This window comes from Simochromis diagramma, unplaced genomic scaffold (genome assembly GCF_900408965.1).
Source record: "Simochromis diagramma unplaced genomic scaffold, fSimDia1.1 OVJJ01000404.1, whole genome shotgun sequence".
Lineage (NCBI taxonomy): Eukaryota > Metazoa > Chordata > Actinopteri > Cichliformes > Cichlidae > Simochromis > Simochromis diagramma.
In genome coordinates this window covers 29,192-44,540 of record NW_024386726.1, presented here as the reverse complement: position 1 = coordinate 44,540, position 15,349 = coordinate 29,192, and the positions used below count along the sequence as shown (strand labels likewise).

The 15,349-nt window shown below is 39.1% G+C and overlaps 2 protein-coding genes and 1 long non-coding RNA gene across 3 annotated transcripts; 2 read left to right on the top strand and 1 right to left on the bottom strand.

The window, feature by feature from the left end:
• Positions 1 to 2,366: 2,366 nt before the first annotated feature.
• On the top strand, positions 2,367 to 5,832 carry LOC120742752 (protein turtle homolog A-like). The gene is made up of 5 exons (XM_040049858.1): positions 2,367 to 2,607; positions 2,694 to 2,903; positions 3,005 to 3,073; positions 4,387 to 4,476; positions 4,955 to 5,832. The coding sequence occupies exons 1-4, from the start codon at positions 2,400 to 2,402 to the stop codon at positions 4,449 to 4,451; spliced, it is 552 nt and encodes a 183-aa protein (XP_039905792.1). The 5' UTR covers positions 2,367 to 2,399; the 3' UTR covers positions 4,452 to 4,476; positions 4,955 to 5,832.
• A 982-nt stretch (positions 5,833 to 6,814) lies between these two features.
• LOC120735526 (alpha-2,8-sialyltransferase 8F-like) lies at positions 6,815 to 8,754 on the bottom strand. The gene is given in 5 exon segments (XM_040038739.1): positions 6,815 to 7,924; positions 8,004 to 8,096; positions 8,178 to 8,259; positions 8,262 to 8,289; positions 8,554 to 8,754. Coding segments are annotated over 5 exon segments (867 nt in total). The 5' UTR covers positions 8,740 to 8,754; the 3' UTR covers positions 6,815 to 7,446.
• Positions 8,755 to 14,275: 5,521 nt separating this feature from the next.
• On the top strand, positions 14,276 to 14,937 carry LOC120730793. Its single transcript, XR_005695733.1, has 2 exons — positions 14,276 to 14,582; positions 14,783 to 14,937. It is a non-coding gene; the product is annotated as an uncharacterized LOC120730793 (long non-coding RNA).
• The last annotated feature ends 412 nt before the right edge of the window (positions 14,938 to 15,349 follow it).

Sequence of the window (15,349 nt, the reverse complement as noted above, 5' to 3'; positions counted from 1 at the left end):
CTGACTTCACAGCCCAATGTTCGTCAGTGGTGCTAGTTTCAGTCATACCTTATAAGATTGGGAAAACCTGCAGTCAGCTGAGACTGAAGAAGTCACTTGGATGAACGACAAAAGGTTTCTCCCACTGAAAACGCTTCGTCCAGATGAACAGAATAAACTTTTTTAGATTTTTGAGATATACAGTAATAAATAGGCAATAAAATAAAAAGTAGGCTAAATGAGTGAAGAATGAGTTCTTGCCAGTGTTGATGTATATTACCTTGCTGCCCAATCATATTAGGCAAAATCTTTGAGGTGAATGTCATTGTAAATTGGTGCTATATAAACAAAACTGAATCGACAACAAATGGCCAATCATATTGCTGTAACTCAGTATAATTGACCACCTATTGCATCCAAGTTGTGCAGAAGAACATTTCTGACAACCCAATATGTGGAAAGTTAAAGCTGATGTGCCACAGCACCACATGCATTAGAGAACCTTTTGGATTTGGTGAAAGGAGAGCTTTGAATTGTGGACAAGTAGCTGACAAGTCTTCAGCAACTGTGTGATGATATCTTGCCAATATAGACTAAATTCTCTGAGGTGAATAAATTTATGCCATGAAGAAGGCAAAAGATGGTTGAAACCAGTACTAGCAAGAAATGTTATATAAAGTATCCATTTAGAATTGGAGATCATTTATGGAGACCAGTTTCATCCCTTCTGTTTCTTTATCTACATATGATAGTATTTGTGGATATACCCACCCTGCTGCCAGTCCCCTCTGAGACCTCCCCCAAACTGCAGCCTCAATTCACTTTCAAGCTGTCTGCCGCTACCTGCTAGAAATGCTGTCAAACCTGAAGTGAGGCTGTGGTCTCAGTGAATGCATTGAGCAGTATGATGTCGCCAGTGCCTGCAGACAACTTGTTTGGTAATGCAGCAGCAGCAGTGTGGTGTCCTTTCCTCTGATGTTACGGTAAATGGGTTAGACCAGTCTCACCAATGAAACAGCTGCCAGCTTAAATTAACAATCAATATTCTAATTCAAGATTATTAAGTCATTCTCAATACAAGTAAAGCATAAAAGTCACTTTCAGCTTTAGTGAATAAAACAAAAAGCCTTATTTCAGGAAGTAGAGCAGGTAGCACTATGAGTGTTAAACGCAAACGCAGTTGTTCTGCGTTTGCGTTTAACACTAAGATGATGCATTAATCTGTGTGGAGCTCTATTTTTTCAGTCTGTGATTAACAGGAAACTAGCAGCTGTGTGGTGATCTAGTTTCCTGTTTCTGATGAAAACACTTTAACTGCTCAGGTTTTATTTTTAGGACTGCAGAGTTTTCTTGCACAGTAGCAGCATAAAAAAGAAAAAAAATCAAGACATTACTTTGTAGTTCTTGGAGGTGTCTGCCCTATAAAATGCTATCCCAGATTCAATACTTTATAACCCAGATGCAACCCCTCTTGTCTGTATTTGTTTATGGTACGCCCTCTTTACCCTGCACATTAAAAAAAACACCTATATACGAATGGCATGGATCTCTGCATCTTGATCTCATTGCAGGTCTATCCAAACTTCTCGCTGTACTTTTGGAGGTCTCTTTACTGTGTAGTCCTGTTTCTCCTCACTTCTCTGGTGATGTTGTTGCCTGGATTCTACAGTGCATCGTAACCATCTCTATCTTATTTTTCTTCAATCTAGTGTCTCCTCTTAATATGTGGTTGTCACATAATAAAAGGAGACACCAGAGTTTAATGTTCCTTGGTTACCTTTAGAAAACTAAATTGTTTTCCTCTCGGTGATTCAGTGAACTGTTTTATTTCTCTTCAGTTCTGATCTTAGTGCTGAGCTGTGCAGCAAATCAAGGTCAGTAACCTTTTTTCATTTATTTATTCCAATTATGTTAAATGATCAAGTCTGTTACTCCTTCTTTCAGTGGGGGTCACTAATGTAAAACTACTGAAAGTAGAAATAATTTTGTGGCATTATTTTTAAAAAAGATCAACATAATTTTTATTTTAACCCTCACAGCTCGTCTGACTGTGAGTCCCAGCAGCTCTCAGCTCTTTGAAGGAGACTTTGTGTCTCTGAGCTGTGAGGAGGACGACAGCTCTGCTGGATGGACTCTGAGGAGAAACACAAACACGGAAAACAGGACTCTGTGTGAGGTCGACTGGGGAAAAAAGAATAGTTCTTCCTGGAAAATCACTGATCTCTTTACATGGGACAGTGGAGTTTACTGGTGTGAGTCCAATCAGAGTACCATCAGTAACATGGTTAACCTGACAGTCACTGGTAAGCTGAGTGTGTGGAGTTAGTGTTGATGAAGCTGTGTGTAAATGGATGAAATGCTGTAGTTTGTCTCTGTGTTGAGGTGGATCAGTGATCCTGCAGAGTCCTGTCCTCCCTGTGATGGAGGGAGATGACGTCACTCTGCTCTGTAAAACAAAGACCACTCCCTCCAACATCACAGCCATTTTCTTCAAAGATGGCGTCTTCACTGGGAAAGACTCTGCAGGTCACATGACCATCCAGCATGTTTCCAGGTCTGATGAAGGCCTCTACAAGTGTGACATCAGCGGTCATGGAGAGTCTCCATCCAGCTGGATCACTGTCACAGGTGACACACTCACCTGTCTGTGTTTCTGCAGGTTTCAACATTCACAATGTGACGACAACTTAATGACTGTGTTTGCTTTATTTTAGGGGAACACACCACCACACCTCCACCTACATCCACACCTCCTCCTGGTTGCACCTCTTGTGATACATCACTCTCCCCGCCTGTTGTCTCTGTGTTGTCATTCTTTTTAACAGTCTGTGTTGCAGCTCTACTCATTTCAATAATTCTGTTGATAAAACTTTGTGATGTTAGAAAATCTGAAGGTGACACTCGGACCTCTGGATTTGACTCAGGTTTGGTTTTTTCAGAACTATGTACAAGTATATCAATGACTTTAAACGTGTCATCAAAACTTGCACAGCGTCATACTACTGTTCCTTTTGGTTTGCTTCAGCTAATCAAGTGGAAGCTATAGAAGACAATCCAATCAGTGACGTCTTATGTGACATCGGACAGAGCAGAGGTGGTGTTCATGTTCTTTGTTTCTACTAATGAACAAATAAATGAATAAAAAATGATTATCTGCTCTTCTTCCCTTTTCTGGGAGGCAGTGGGGAGGTAGAGCGTACAGCCCGATCCAGCGGGGAGGTGTGAGAAGCCAGATCAGGCGCCCCCCTTCTGGCTGTCCTCTCTGCTCTTTCCTATCTTGTCCCTTTTGTCTTACTTCTCTCTATCACCTTTTCTATCCCTTTGAAGAAGTGAAGCTCCATAAATGCTAAAGAGGTAAGCATTATTTCTCAGTTGCAGTGAATAGAAAATAAACTGCAGGAAACTAAACAGAAGAAAGAAGAACAGAGATAACAAATTTAACATAAACCACAGACACTCCAGGGCCTGATCAACCCTGGCAGGGCCTCCTTGATGAGGGTGTCTAGTGATAATGGCCGAAACACCCGATGAATCCAAGGTCCACTACTGACAATGTGTCCCAAATCTTAATATGATAATCTAGATCAGAAATCTAATCCCCCTAAAAATGGCAGATTAGCCTGGGTTAAAGACGGAAAGTTGAGGCACACAACGATGTCTCTGGGCTGCCTTTGCTCATAACAGCCATCCCTCAAGATTCTCGCCATTTAAAGCAATGCATTACCAGGGACTACAACATCTAGTCCTTTTACTGAATCGAATAAATAAATCACTCAAATAAACAAATAGCTTATCCTTCAGCTACCTTTTGACCGCCAATTGACCTTTGACCTTTCTGTTTACATCATTGTCCTCGTGTCTGTGTGGGTTCTCTCTGGGCGCTCCAGCTTAGTCCCACTGCCTAAGACATATGAGTGAAGTTATTTGGTGATTCTCGAGTGATTGTGATTGAGTGTGGATAGTTTGTCTTGCTACAGTCTGTTTTGTATCGCATCTTTCACACTAAGCCTGGGACAGTCTCCAGACCCCACTTGAGCATAAAGCGCTAAGTTTTTTTTTAAACAGGTCGAAAGTAGTTGTTGTGTGTTTGTTGATGAACCATAACAGGGAGCATCTATTGTTTTTAGCCTATGATTAACAGGAAACTAACAGCTCTGTGGATTCCAGTTTCTGATGAAAACACTCCAGTGCTTTTTTATTAATAGACATGAGCCTCCAGAATTTAGTCCATCGTCCTCAGCCTCTCCAGCTTTTTATATACAGATGTAAATTGACTGATACTAAAAAGAATACATAGATATAGATAAAGGACATGAATGATTTTTGTATCTTATTCAAATCAGCCGCAGAGGTAGCTTTCAGGCTGTATAACTTGCATTGATGTCCTCTGTGTGTTTTGTTCCGCAGGGATAAATCGGTATGCACTCTACTCAACAGTGAGGAAAAAAACACCACTTATTCACAAATCGTGAAAGAGAAACAAATCAAAGTCAACAGGTACGGCTTCTCTCCTTTGTCTCTGTTATTGTTCCGAATCAGACCAAGATCCCAGCACGTTGATATTTTAGTCTGTATCAAAAGGACACTGATCAATGGCCATGAGTGCCAGTCACAGAGAGTTGGGGAATGGCTGCAATCACAGCATTGTAAGATGGTGACAGATGTACGCTTAGGCCCTTTTCACATAAATGGTCTCCATGACTTTCTGCTCAAACCAGCTTTCATGTGTACATCCTCATCATTGAAAGAGTGTCCACTGGCCTGTAGCCATATATAGACTGTGACGTTTTGGCATTTGTGCCGGGGCGCTCGATTCTTGGGGCAGACCGGTTTTTGGCGCAGCATATTTTGGGGTTTTGCGTCAGTATTGAAAAAGCTGAGATGCACTTTCTTTAATTAGTGGAGCAGGAAAAAGAAAACACCAAGAACTGTGTTTAGACCTGTTAAATTGACATAATGATGTTTGTCTTTCCAGAGTTTCCATCAGAGTCAGATGCCATCTCCCCCCTAAAAGATGTAGTCCACCAGTCCAACCACTGCAGTCCAGCTGAGGGTCTCGAATCCGTCCACCCAACACCCCAGATAACAATTACTTGTATAACCGATTAGTAGATATCTTCTGTTCTTTACATGGAGTTACAGTCACACAACTTTTGTGAGACAAGAAAATCAATTCAACAGCGAAAAAGATTTTTTATTAAAAAAAAAACCTTTAAAAATGTAAATGCTAAAGACTAAAACAAAAAGCAATAATAATAATTGTCTTTATCACCACAGCAATTATCTGGTTTCTCTGCAGGATCAGTTAGCTTTGGTCTCATTTCTTTGTTCTTATTTGTGTGGTTCTATGGGTTTTACAAAGATTTCTGATCAAAATTTGAGGCGTTGTGGCAAACCCGTGCACACTTCTCTTCACTTTAACCAGACTGTAAACAGCATGAACATCATTCAGAAGGTCGACAGTGCACAGAATATATTTAGAACAAACTGGACGTGTCTATTTGTACATTTTGATTCAAGGAAATTGAATTTATGAGACTTTACTTCAGTTGTTTTTCAAACTAAGGATGCCTCCATAGTATTATATCTTTCGAATTATGCAGCTGCACACATTCATCTTAGCGTGTTTTTCAGTGTTTGTGGACACAGGGTATAGATTTTCTTTTAAACTTCTATGGCTGATTGCTTTGCTCCTACATTGTTCTTCAGTTTATTGCTATTATGTCAGTTTGATCAAAGAAAAAGAAGTAAATATTACATATATTGTGAGGATAAATGTTCAAACAGGTCATGTTTTTGATGCAGTTGTAAGTGCTGTGTTTGATTGTGATATTTGCCTGTAAGTTGCACAAATGCGAGTCATTATGTTGCTGTGTATAATTAAATGACAATGAAAACACAAATGTAATGCTTATTATTAACAAAATTCATGTGAAGCAGCAAAGTTAATAAATTCAAATATAAAGTGTTTTTTTTCACTGACTTAATTTCATGGATACAAATACAAAACAAATTCATTGTTCCGGGTAAAGTACTACTTTAATAGATATAAATCAGGTTTTTATCATATATATTAGTTCTTTAGACAAATTTTAAACTGCATTTTTGTACATAGTTTCCATAAAGACAATGATGAATCTGTGCCTGTCATAAAAACTGACAACAAATGGATCAGAGCCACATCTGTATGTTTTAAAGAACAATCTAGTGAAAGCTAGCTTGCTGTGACAGTTGACTCTTTAGCTGCATCGTAACAAATGCAATGTACTGCAGGCTCACAGGTAAACAATTCTATCAGTACTTTCAAAGTCTTAAAACTGTAAATCTTATGTGGATTTAGAATTGATAAGTTGACTGTGTTGTGCCCCCTGGTCTGACAGGTGGCTGGGAGGTGTGCAATCCTAGATCCTGCAGCTGTGCATTAAAATAAAGAGGCACAGATCATTAGCTTGTTTACCGTTTCAACTGCAGGATTTATTCTGCAGATTTCCCTCCAAAGAGGGTTTACGTTCCTCCTGAGCATTAGGCGCCATCTAGTGGTATCTTTAAGTAATGCCATAGAACATGTAAAGTGTAGTGGATAACCGTGATTCAGCAAATATAATAAGACATAATAAGCACAAAAAAATATAACGGGGGTGTCCATTTTTTTTTTTTACCTTGTTTGAAGACATGAACTGAACTTAAATCCCCATAAGTTATGAATGCTCCTCTATTCTATTCTATTCAATTCAATTTTATTTATATAGCACCAAACCACACCAACAGTCGCCTCAAGGCGCTTTATATTGTACAGTATATCCTATAATAATACATATGGTGAAAAACCCAACAATCATATGACCCCTTATGAGCAGCACTTTGGCAACAGTGGGAAGGAAAAACTCCCTTTTAACAGGAAGAAACCTCCAGCAGAACCAGGCTCAGGGACGGGCGTCCGTCTGCTGCGACCTCCTGCTTCTTATCCCTTAACTTTTTAACTATTAGTTTAACTCATATTTCTGGCTTAAACACACATTTTTAACCTTTTACAAATGCTTGAAAGTGTTTATGTTTGAAAGTGTCAACAGTCAGTGCTGCAGAGAACTGTCTTTGTTGCAGAACCAAAAGTGACCACTAGCAGAGTAATATAAAGGTTGTAACAGAAGTAGTGGCTTAAAAGCAAATGGTGATTTCTCAATTTCTATCTAAAGTCTCTATTTTATTTTCTTGTAGCGTATTGTACCCTCCTTCTAACGAGGAGTGTATCAACTTTATCATGACCATGCACTGCAAATGTTGTTAAAAAGAAACTTTAGCAAAAAAAAACCCTTATTTCTAACACATGAAATGGAACAATAATTAAAAGAAAGACTGTTGAAATAATAAGTAGTGTACATCTCTCTAATACATTTGGATTTGAGTGCAAATGTCTTGGCCTCTCAGTTGGATACTTGAACATATTCTTTTGTTATTGCAAAATTCAAACTAGACCTGATCTGATTTACAGTCTCCAAGGTGAAGCTTGAGCACGCCCTTATTATGCAGCTCCACCAAGTGGGAAAACTCATTTGGCATTGCATGGATTTTCCTATTATAGGGTGCATTATCATAGTAGTGGTTAGTCAGGGGAAAGAGTTTATCTGGGTGATTACTAAATGGCCAGAATCCATACAAATGCACCGTTTCACAAAATTCCAGTGCCAGGGTAGTCATATATAATCCAGTGCTAGGTCGATATTCCTTTAACCCCAGAGATTCCCAGAATATGACCAGTCTTTCAAGATACCTAGGGTTTATGAAGATTGGTTGGATAGGGATATCCATGTCCTCAATGGCATACACAGCCCGCTGACACGCTGGGCGAGTACCACCAAAGGAGAAGCAAGGAAAGAGAAGCAGGGAGTTGCCATACTGTTGGAGACTGTCTGCAAACGCCCCGCGACGTCCCGTCAGTGACCCATACCTGCAAATTAACGCATGACTTAAAGCAACAAGACATAAACTAACAAGTCGGTTCAATGTCGGGTTAATTAATTGCTCACTTATGCATGAAGATGCTTGGGTTTGCTGTCACAAGGTTAGTCTTCCTGCCGACATCATTGTGAAATTCATTTTCCAGAGGAGGAAGGTTGCACCTGAAAAAACATGAAATATTACTTACAGAGAGAAGAGTCCTCATCACGATTTCCATTCCTTACAGTGAACATCTTTCTCACCTAATAACAAAATCAGCTGAATCAATCATTTTTCCACAGCCGCTGTTTGTTAGAATCCCACCGCTCCCAACAATTGAACAGTGTCCCATCTCTTTTTTGAGAAAGGATTCTCCTGGAAGTGACATCAGCAGATTATAATAACAAGAGCAACATTTACAGTGCTTGTAACAGACAGTGTGTGAAAGACAACTACTCATTGTATTTAGGAACTGATGTGATTTAATCCTTTAAGGATGATGACAAAACGTAGTCAAATCATGTTTGAAAATTTGAAGAACAACAGAGGCATGAAACATGCAGCAAATTTTGTCTTCATACTAGTTCATTCATAAACAACAAATTACAAGACCGGTTCCTGTGTTTAGGAATAACATACTTTTATAAAGATTTTGAAAAGCTCCGGGGTCACAGAGATGACACTCCTGTCCTTGTCACAAACAATCTTAGATCCCACTGGAGTGTTTTCCTGAGTGACGATGCCATTGTTGGATCCATTGCAATTGATGCTCAGCTGTAATCTTGATAAATGAAAAACAAATGAAAAACAAATAAAAGAAAGCATAATAAGTGTAAAATTAGTTTTGGTGTTGAGATGAAAGATTTGCAAGACTGTAAAAACTTAAGGCGTGGAAAAATCAGAGACAGATAAAGTTCACAACAGTCCATAACAGTAATTTTATCAGAAACCAAACGCAGACGAAAAAAGGAGACAAAACTGAGATTAAGTCAGAGTGTATTTTTTATTAAGGCATATTTACAAAACTAGGAAAAACAAAGATAACAAAACTAAACTGAGGAACATTTAAATGAGGTATTTAAATAAATAAACACAAACCCTTGAAGGGTAGGAAGAAACCTTGGTATATCGTGGAAACAAGAAAACATGAGGAGGTAGTCATTTGTCCATAGTCCATTGCAATTGATGCTCAGCTGTAATCTTGATAAATTAAAAACAAGTGAGAAAAAAAAATAAAACTAAGCATAAAAAAGTGTAAAATTAGTTTTAGTGTTAAGATGAAAGATTTGCAAGACAGTAAAAACTTTAGGCGTGGAAAAATCAGAGGAAGAAAACACGAGGAGGTAGTCACTGGAGGAAAACTGGAGGAACACAGGAGGAAATGAAGCTGAAAATATTTTTCAACTTATCTTTGCTAACAGCATGACTCAGATATTCTAGGATCTGGATATAATAGTTCCAGCCAATTCAAGAAGTCAAGATAGATTCTTTAAATTTAGGCAGTCCTTCAAAGTAGCAAATGATCCTAATGTCTCTGATCAGGGTAAACAAATGATGCCCTCTGGAAAGTGAGAGCTCTCTTAAATGTGACAAGACGGACTCAATCTGCCGAGACCATGGAAGAATGACTGTCTTCATACATCTGTACCAAATCACAACTTCAGAGTGGTCTGTTCATCTGGACGTAGCGCTTTTAGTGGGAGAAATGCTTCGTCATTCATTCAAGTGGCTTCTTCTGTCTCAGCTGACTGCAGGTTGTCCCGTTTTCATTGTTCATTCAGTGGTGCTAGTTTCAGTCATTGTGCAAATGTGTTGTTTATAGATTGGGGAAACCTGCAGTCAGCTGAGACTCAAGGAGTCGCTTGGATGAGTGACGAAACATTTCTTCCAATGAAAACACTACGTGAACAGAATTACTTACCTGGATGACTGAGCATGGATCAAGACATATTACATTATACTTCTTATCCTTAATGAATGTTGCGTGTTCTCATTTTGCCCTTGTTCAAGCCAGTTGTATCCAAGAGGAATATTTCTACCAAAAACAATAATTTCTGTCTTCTTTCATTTAAATAAGAAAGTTACGTGATAACCAGTCTTTGACATCGCTCAGACAATCAAACAGAGGATGTAGTGAAGATGAAACATCCCCAGTCAGGTGGAGGTAGATTTGAATATCATCAGCATAGCAGTGAAAAGAGACATTATGTTTTTCAAAAATGGAGCCCAAGGGCAGCATATACAGAGAAAACAACACAGGACCCAATACCGAGCCCTGGGGCACACCGCAGCGAAAAAGGGCAGAAGAAGAGGAATATTTTCCCATCATGACAGAGAACGACCTCTCAGAGAAATATGATTTAAACCATGATAGAACATTTCCTTTAAGGCCTACTACTTGTTCCAATCTTGCCAAAAGGATATCATGGTCAACCGTGTCAAAGGCTGAGGTCAAATCCAATAGAAACAAGACCGCAGAGCGCCCGGAGTCGGCGATTAGAAGAAGGTCATTGAAAACTCTTAGTAGGGCAGTTTCGGTGCTGTGACGCGGTCTAAATCCAGACTGGAATTTATCTCTTATACCGTTTCTCTCTAAGTGGGTCTGTAGTTGCTGAAGCACTATTTTCTCTAAAATTTTTGACATGAAGGGGAGTTTAGAAATCGGCCTGTAATTTGCTAGAGTGTTACGATCAAGGCTACTTTTCTTGATAACAGGTTGCACGACTGCATGTTTAAAGACAGTCGGAACATAGCCAGATGACAGTGATGAGTTCATTAAAAATAAGATACAGGACCTGATTGTATTCAAATGCATCCTTAATGATACGAGAAGGAATAATGTCATGCAGAGAATTTGAGCTTCTCAGGTTATTAATTATTTCCTTTAAAGTCGAGAATGACACAGGTTCAAACTGTTGAAAAACCGTTGAACATTCAGAAACTGGGGCTTGATTTACTACCGGAGAATGTGGGGCCCTTAACACTGAGATTTTATCTATAAAATAATTTAGAAATTTTTTGCAGAGGGCCGGGGAGGCACCCATCGAAACATCAGGGCAGGGATTAACCACTGAGTTAAAGATTTTGAACAGAACTCGAGGATTGTGACTATTAGTCGCAATAATGTTTGACAAAAAAGAAGTTCACTAAAAGTGAACTTCTCCGGCAGGGTGACTTGAAACTGACTCATGACGCCACGTCTCTTTTCGCGCAGCTCCTCTATGGCCGACCTTTAACCTGGCACCAACGGCGAAACCTTTCACTTATGCCCAACTAACGTTTCCAGTTGTCTTCTGACACCTTAGCTGTTCCGTTATTTGAGGTTATGGATGTTATTTGACTGGAGGCATAACTCACAGACACACGAGACGCGCCATTACTCCAATGAGTGTCCTTTATTATTTTTCATCCCCCCCCACAACAACAACCCAGCAGAAACGTTCCTACCGCTTAACATTTCCCTGATACTACATTAGCGACTTTTTTTTCTAAAAAGCGACTAGCGACAAATCTGGCAACTTTTTCTGGTGTTATTGGAGACTTATTTATGACAACTTTCTGACGTATAAGGGCATGTTGCTCTTACTCTCACCAAGCAGCGGTGCTCCCATGCTAAAGCGCTCACAGGTGGAGGATAGTCCTCCCCCAGCTGCAGGAGATGTTCACACCTATGCGTCCAAACTGCAAATGAACCGCGCATGAGATCCCGCACTGACTGTAACGCAGTCAGTTCTTCTTTTACTGTTATGCTGTTTTGTGGATCACAAGGTTTAAAACTACTTATAAACACACACACACACAAAGTAACTCCACCAGAGTGCCTATTTCGGGTCACTTTTGCCGGTCGAAGCCCGGATAAAGGAGCAGGGTTGGAATTGTGACATTAAAAAACAATAATTGCTAAAAGAAATTTAATTTGTAGTTCTAAATAAATTCTAAATGCATTTAGGACGTTTTTTGCTCACTTTATGTCTCTTCCATGATGTTATTTCTCTCTCCAGCAGCGTAGGTTACAATTATATTAGCATGACCAATTATGCAAATTAGGTGATGACGTCATTTAGCAACTTCTAGCGACTTTTAGGACAGCCAATAGCGATTTTCCTTACTGAGGAGTTGGCAACACTGGTGGGAAGACTCCAGAATCCACTCTGGCTGGAATCCGGTGGATACAGCAGTGTTTACAGGTGAGACCGTTTAAACGGACAGCATTTATAGAATGACTATTAAAAGTCAGCGAGTGTCAATAATGTTAATGTGGTTATGTTATTAATACACAGAGTGCTAATATAACAGCTTTAAGATGCATTTGTAGATATTATTACGTGTTTTACCGTCTTTATGGTGCTAGCTTAAAGTTACGGTGTAAACGTTAGCTTATATTGGAGTAAAGCTGTTACTGGTTAAACGATGTTAGGACAGAAATATTAGCTTCTGTCATGACTGATGAAGTTACTAGTTAATAAAGTTTCCAGTAAAGTGTTTAATCGCAGCCACAGATTGGCAGTAAATATCTTGATTAGCTTCAGTGCATCTATAATAAATATGTGCAAGTTTCAGTGCTTTGTTTAAACTGTATGATACTTATACTGACCCAGGGTCAGTGTAAAATACAATCCTAGCTGTGTGAACAAAGCCTGGCTCCTTTAATCCTGCATGACAAACCTCAGGATGCAGGTTATTATTACTCTTTCCTGCTGGCACACCTGTCACACCTGAGAGTCAGCTAGAAACGTACAGTGACGTGGACATCATGCAAAGACTGCCAGACTCTGTAATACTGCAAATGATCAGTGACTCAGGTTATCACTAAACTTTAAACAGTACCTCTGTGTCTCTGTGTGTGCTGAACATCTAGAATCAGATTGAGTCAGGCTGCATTGACTGTGGGACTTAAATGAGTTAAAAGCAGGTTGAAGACGGCTCAGAAACATTTGAAGATTAAAATTTAGCATTATGGCTGCTGGTGGTCTGTAAAGCCTCTACTCAGCTGTATTTTTGTCACTAATTTATGTTTGTTGTTGTTTAACACAGATTTCAGAAGAGCAAATATGCTTAATAGTTTAACTAGATTTCATTTGTCAGTGTGGGACTGCTGAGTCACCTGAAGAACTCATTTCATTCATTCTCCACACGATGTTCATTTACAGAAATGTTTCACAGGAACTGATTCCTCCCAAAAGGGTGAACTAGTGTGTTTCCATAGATTACCTCTGTATGAATTAGGGATGCACCGATACCACTTTTTTGGAAACGAGTACGAGTACTTGCATTTCAGTACTCGCCGATACCGATACCGAGTACTTAATAAAAACATGATTTAAATTTACAGGTAACAGCTTTAGTCCTATAATTTAACAAAAAAAACAACAACAAGGGACTGGTTTGGAATTAATAACATTTATTTAAAATGAAAAGCATGTTGTCTGCAACATATTACAGAATAAATAATTATGAAAAAAAAATAATTAAACAGTGACAGTGCAACTCAAGTATTGTTTTCAGTTTATTGTAAACTCTGCCGCTTTGGACAACACAAGGGGCATTAATAAACATCTTTGCTATTTAGTGCACAATATTTGAATAAACTAACAACATCCACCAACATAGAACTGTGGCAGTCAGTGCAACTGAGGTAGGTATTAACATCAAGTCTAAGATGATGCGCTTAATGGACAGAAAAAGTGAGTGGCAGGTTTTTTTAAGAAAAGTAGCTTTTCTGCATTATCAGCAGTGAGACTGTTTCTGTTTTCATCTATAATGTGTGACACAGAGCTAAAAAGCCTTTCACTTTCCACACTGCTACATGGGGCTGAGAGGTATTTACTCGGCACCTGTGATTAACCCCTTACATGCCGCTCAAACATAGACAGGTCTCAGACCATGGTATCGGTCCCCGGTATCGGCGGACTTTTAACAAGTACTTTAGAAAATGTGGTATCGAGGCCGATACCCGATACCGGTATCAGTATCGGTGCAACCCTAGTATGAATGTACTTCTTAAATGAAGGCAAGTGTTTGTCCTTATTTGTTCCTCAGGTACAGTACGTGATATCAAGGGCAGGTGGTCAACACTGGGGGAAGACAAGAAGCAGACGTACTTCCAAGAGGGAGCTGCAGTGAGGACACAGCCTGGTCACTGAGGTCAGAGGTCAGAATCTGAAACAGCTCAGGTTTATATTTTAGAGGTTATAAAAAATCAAAATGTATTTATAAAGAAACCTTTAAATAATAGTCATAATTATGATTATTATAAGAAATATCAAACATTTAAGTGGATTTTCTGTTACACATATTGTGTTAGCCCTGCGATAAACTGGCAGCCTGTCCTGTCTTTGTCCTGTCTTTGTCCTGTCTCAGCTGGGATAGTCTTCATCCTCCCGCAACCCTGAATTGGATACATTGTATTCCAATTATGTAATCTCATCATTTACAAACTCAAGGTATCTAATCAAAATGTAAGTAATAATTATAAAATGGGAAAGCAGAAATAAGTGTGACATGAATGTAAATGTGTGAGCTGACATAGAGGACAGCTACATGCAGTCTGAAAACCCTTTGTTGTCAAGTTTGCAGGTCTATCAGCACGAGACATTCTTACATAGAAGAGACGTTAAAGTCTCTAACTCAGTGAAGCATTATTGGTCCCGTCTGTTTGGATAAATATAGTAAGTTGATGTATGTGCATTTATTGACACATTTTCTTAAGTGCTCATCCAGTTCAGGATCACAGCTGGATATGTTCAGTAAAGAAACCTTACAAAAGTTAACAATAAACCTGCATCCATGTATGTTGTTGTGAAAATCAAACTGGAAGACTGTGGAACATGTTAATAAATGTATGTGTTTATGCCTGTGTCTTTCACAGGAGGCGCTGGAAGGTTTCCCTAATAGTTCCTGGTGAATCAAAGCAGAACCATAAAGGTTGCTGGACTGCATGATGGCCTTACCCCTGAGCAGTCATCCTGTTAAAGGAGGAACCAGTTAGAAGCTGTTTTCAAAGTAGCTGAGCAGATTTCATCTCAAGTAAGCGATTAACTGTTTGTTCATCTGTTCTGCCACTTAAAGAGCATTTAAGGACGTCGTTTGAGTGTCCAGTTGAATTAATTCTACTGGCTCTCATGGTCATTTGTTATTATAGACATATTTTTCATGTTCATCCAGCTATTTAGTAAATTCTATCTATTTAGTAATATCCGTCAGCTATAAAATGTAATATAAATATAAAAATATCTAAATATCTCCTGTCCTTTATATTTTAATGATGTAAGTCTGTTATCGTGTTACATTAGCATTCCTCACATATCAATGAGATGCTGTACAGTACAATCCTACTGACACAGCAGAGGGATAACGACGGCTATTCAACATCGTTACACGACACATTCGAGCTGCATGACGCAGACAAAGTGACTAAATCTCTTTTTTATGGTTT

Bases quoted from the DNA above. Each gene is read 5' to 3' on its own strand.
- LOC120742752 (XM_040049858.1), top strand. From the start codon at position 2,400: ATGGAGGGAGATGACGTCACTCTGCTCTGTAAAACAAAGACCACTCCC. The intron at 2,608-2,693 runs GTGACACACTCA...GCTTTATTTTAG, and splicing joins CAGCTGGATCACTGTCACAG to GGGAACACACCACCACACCT. The intron at 3,074-4,386 runs GTGGTGTTCATG...TTTGTTCCGCAG, and splicing joins TGACATCGGACAGAGCAGAG to GGATAAATCGGTATGCACTC.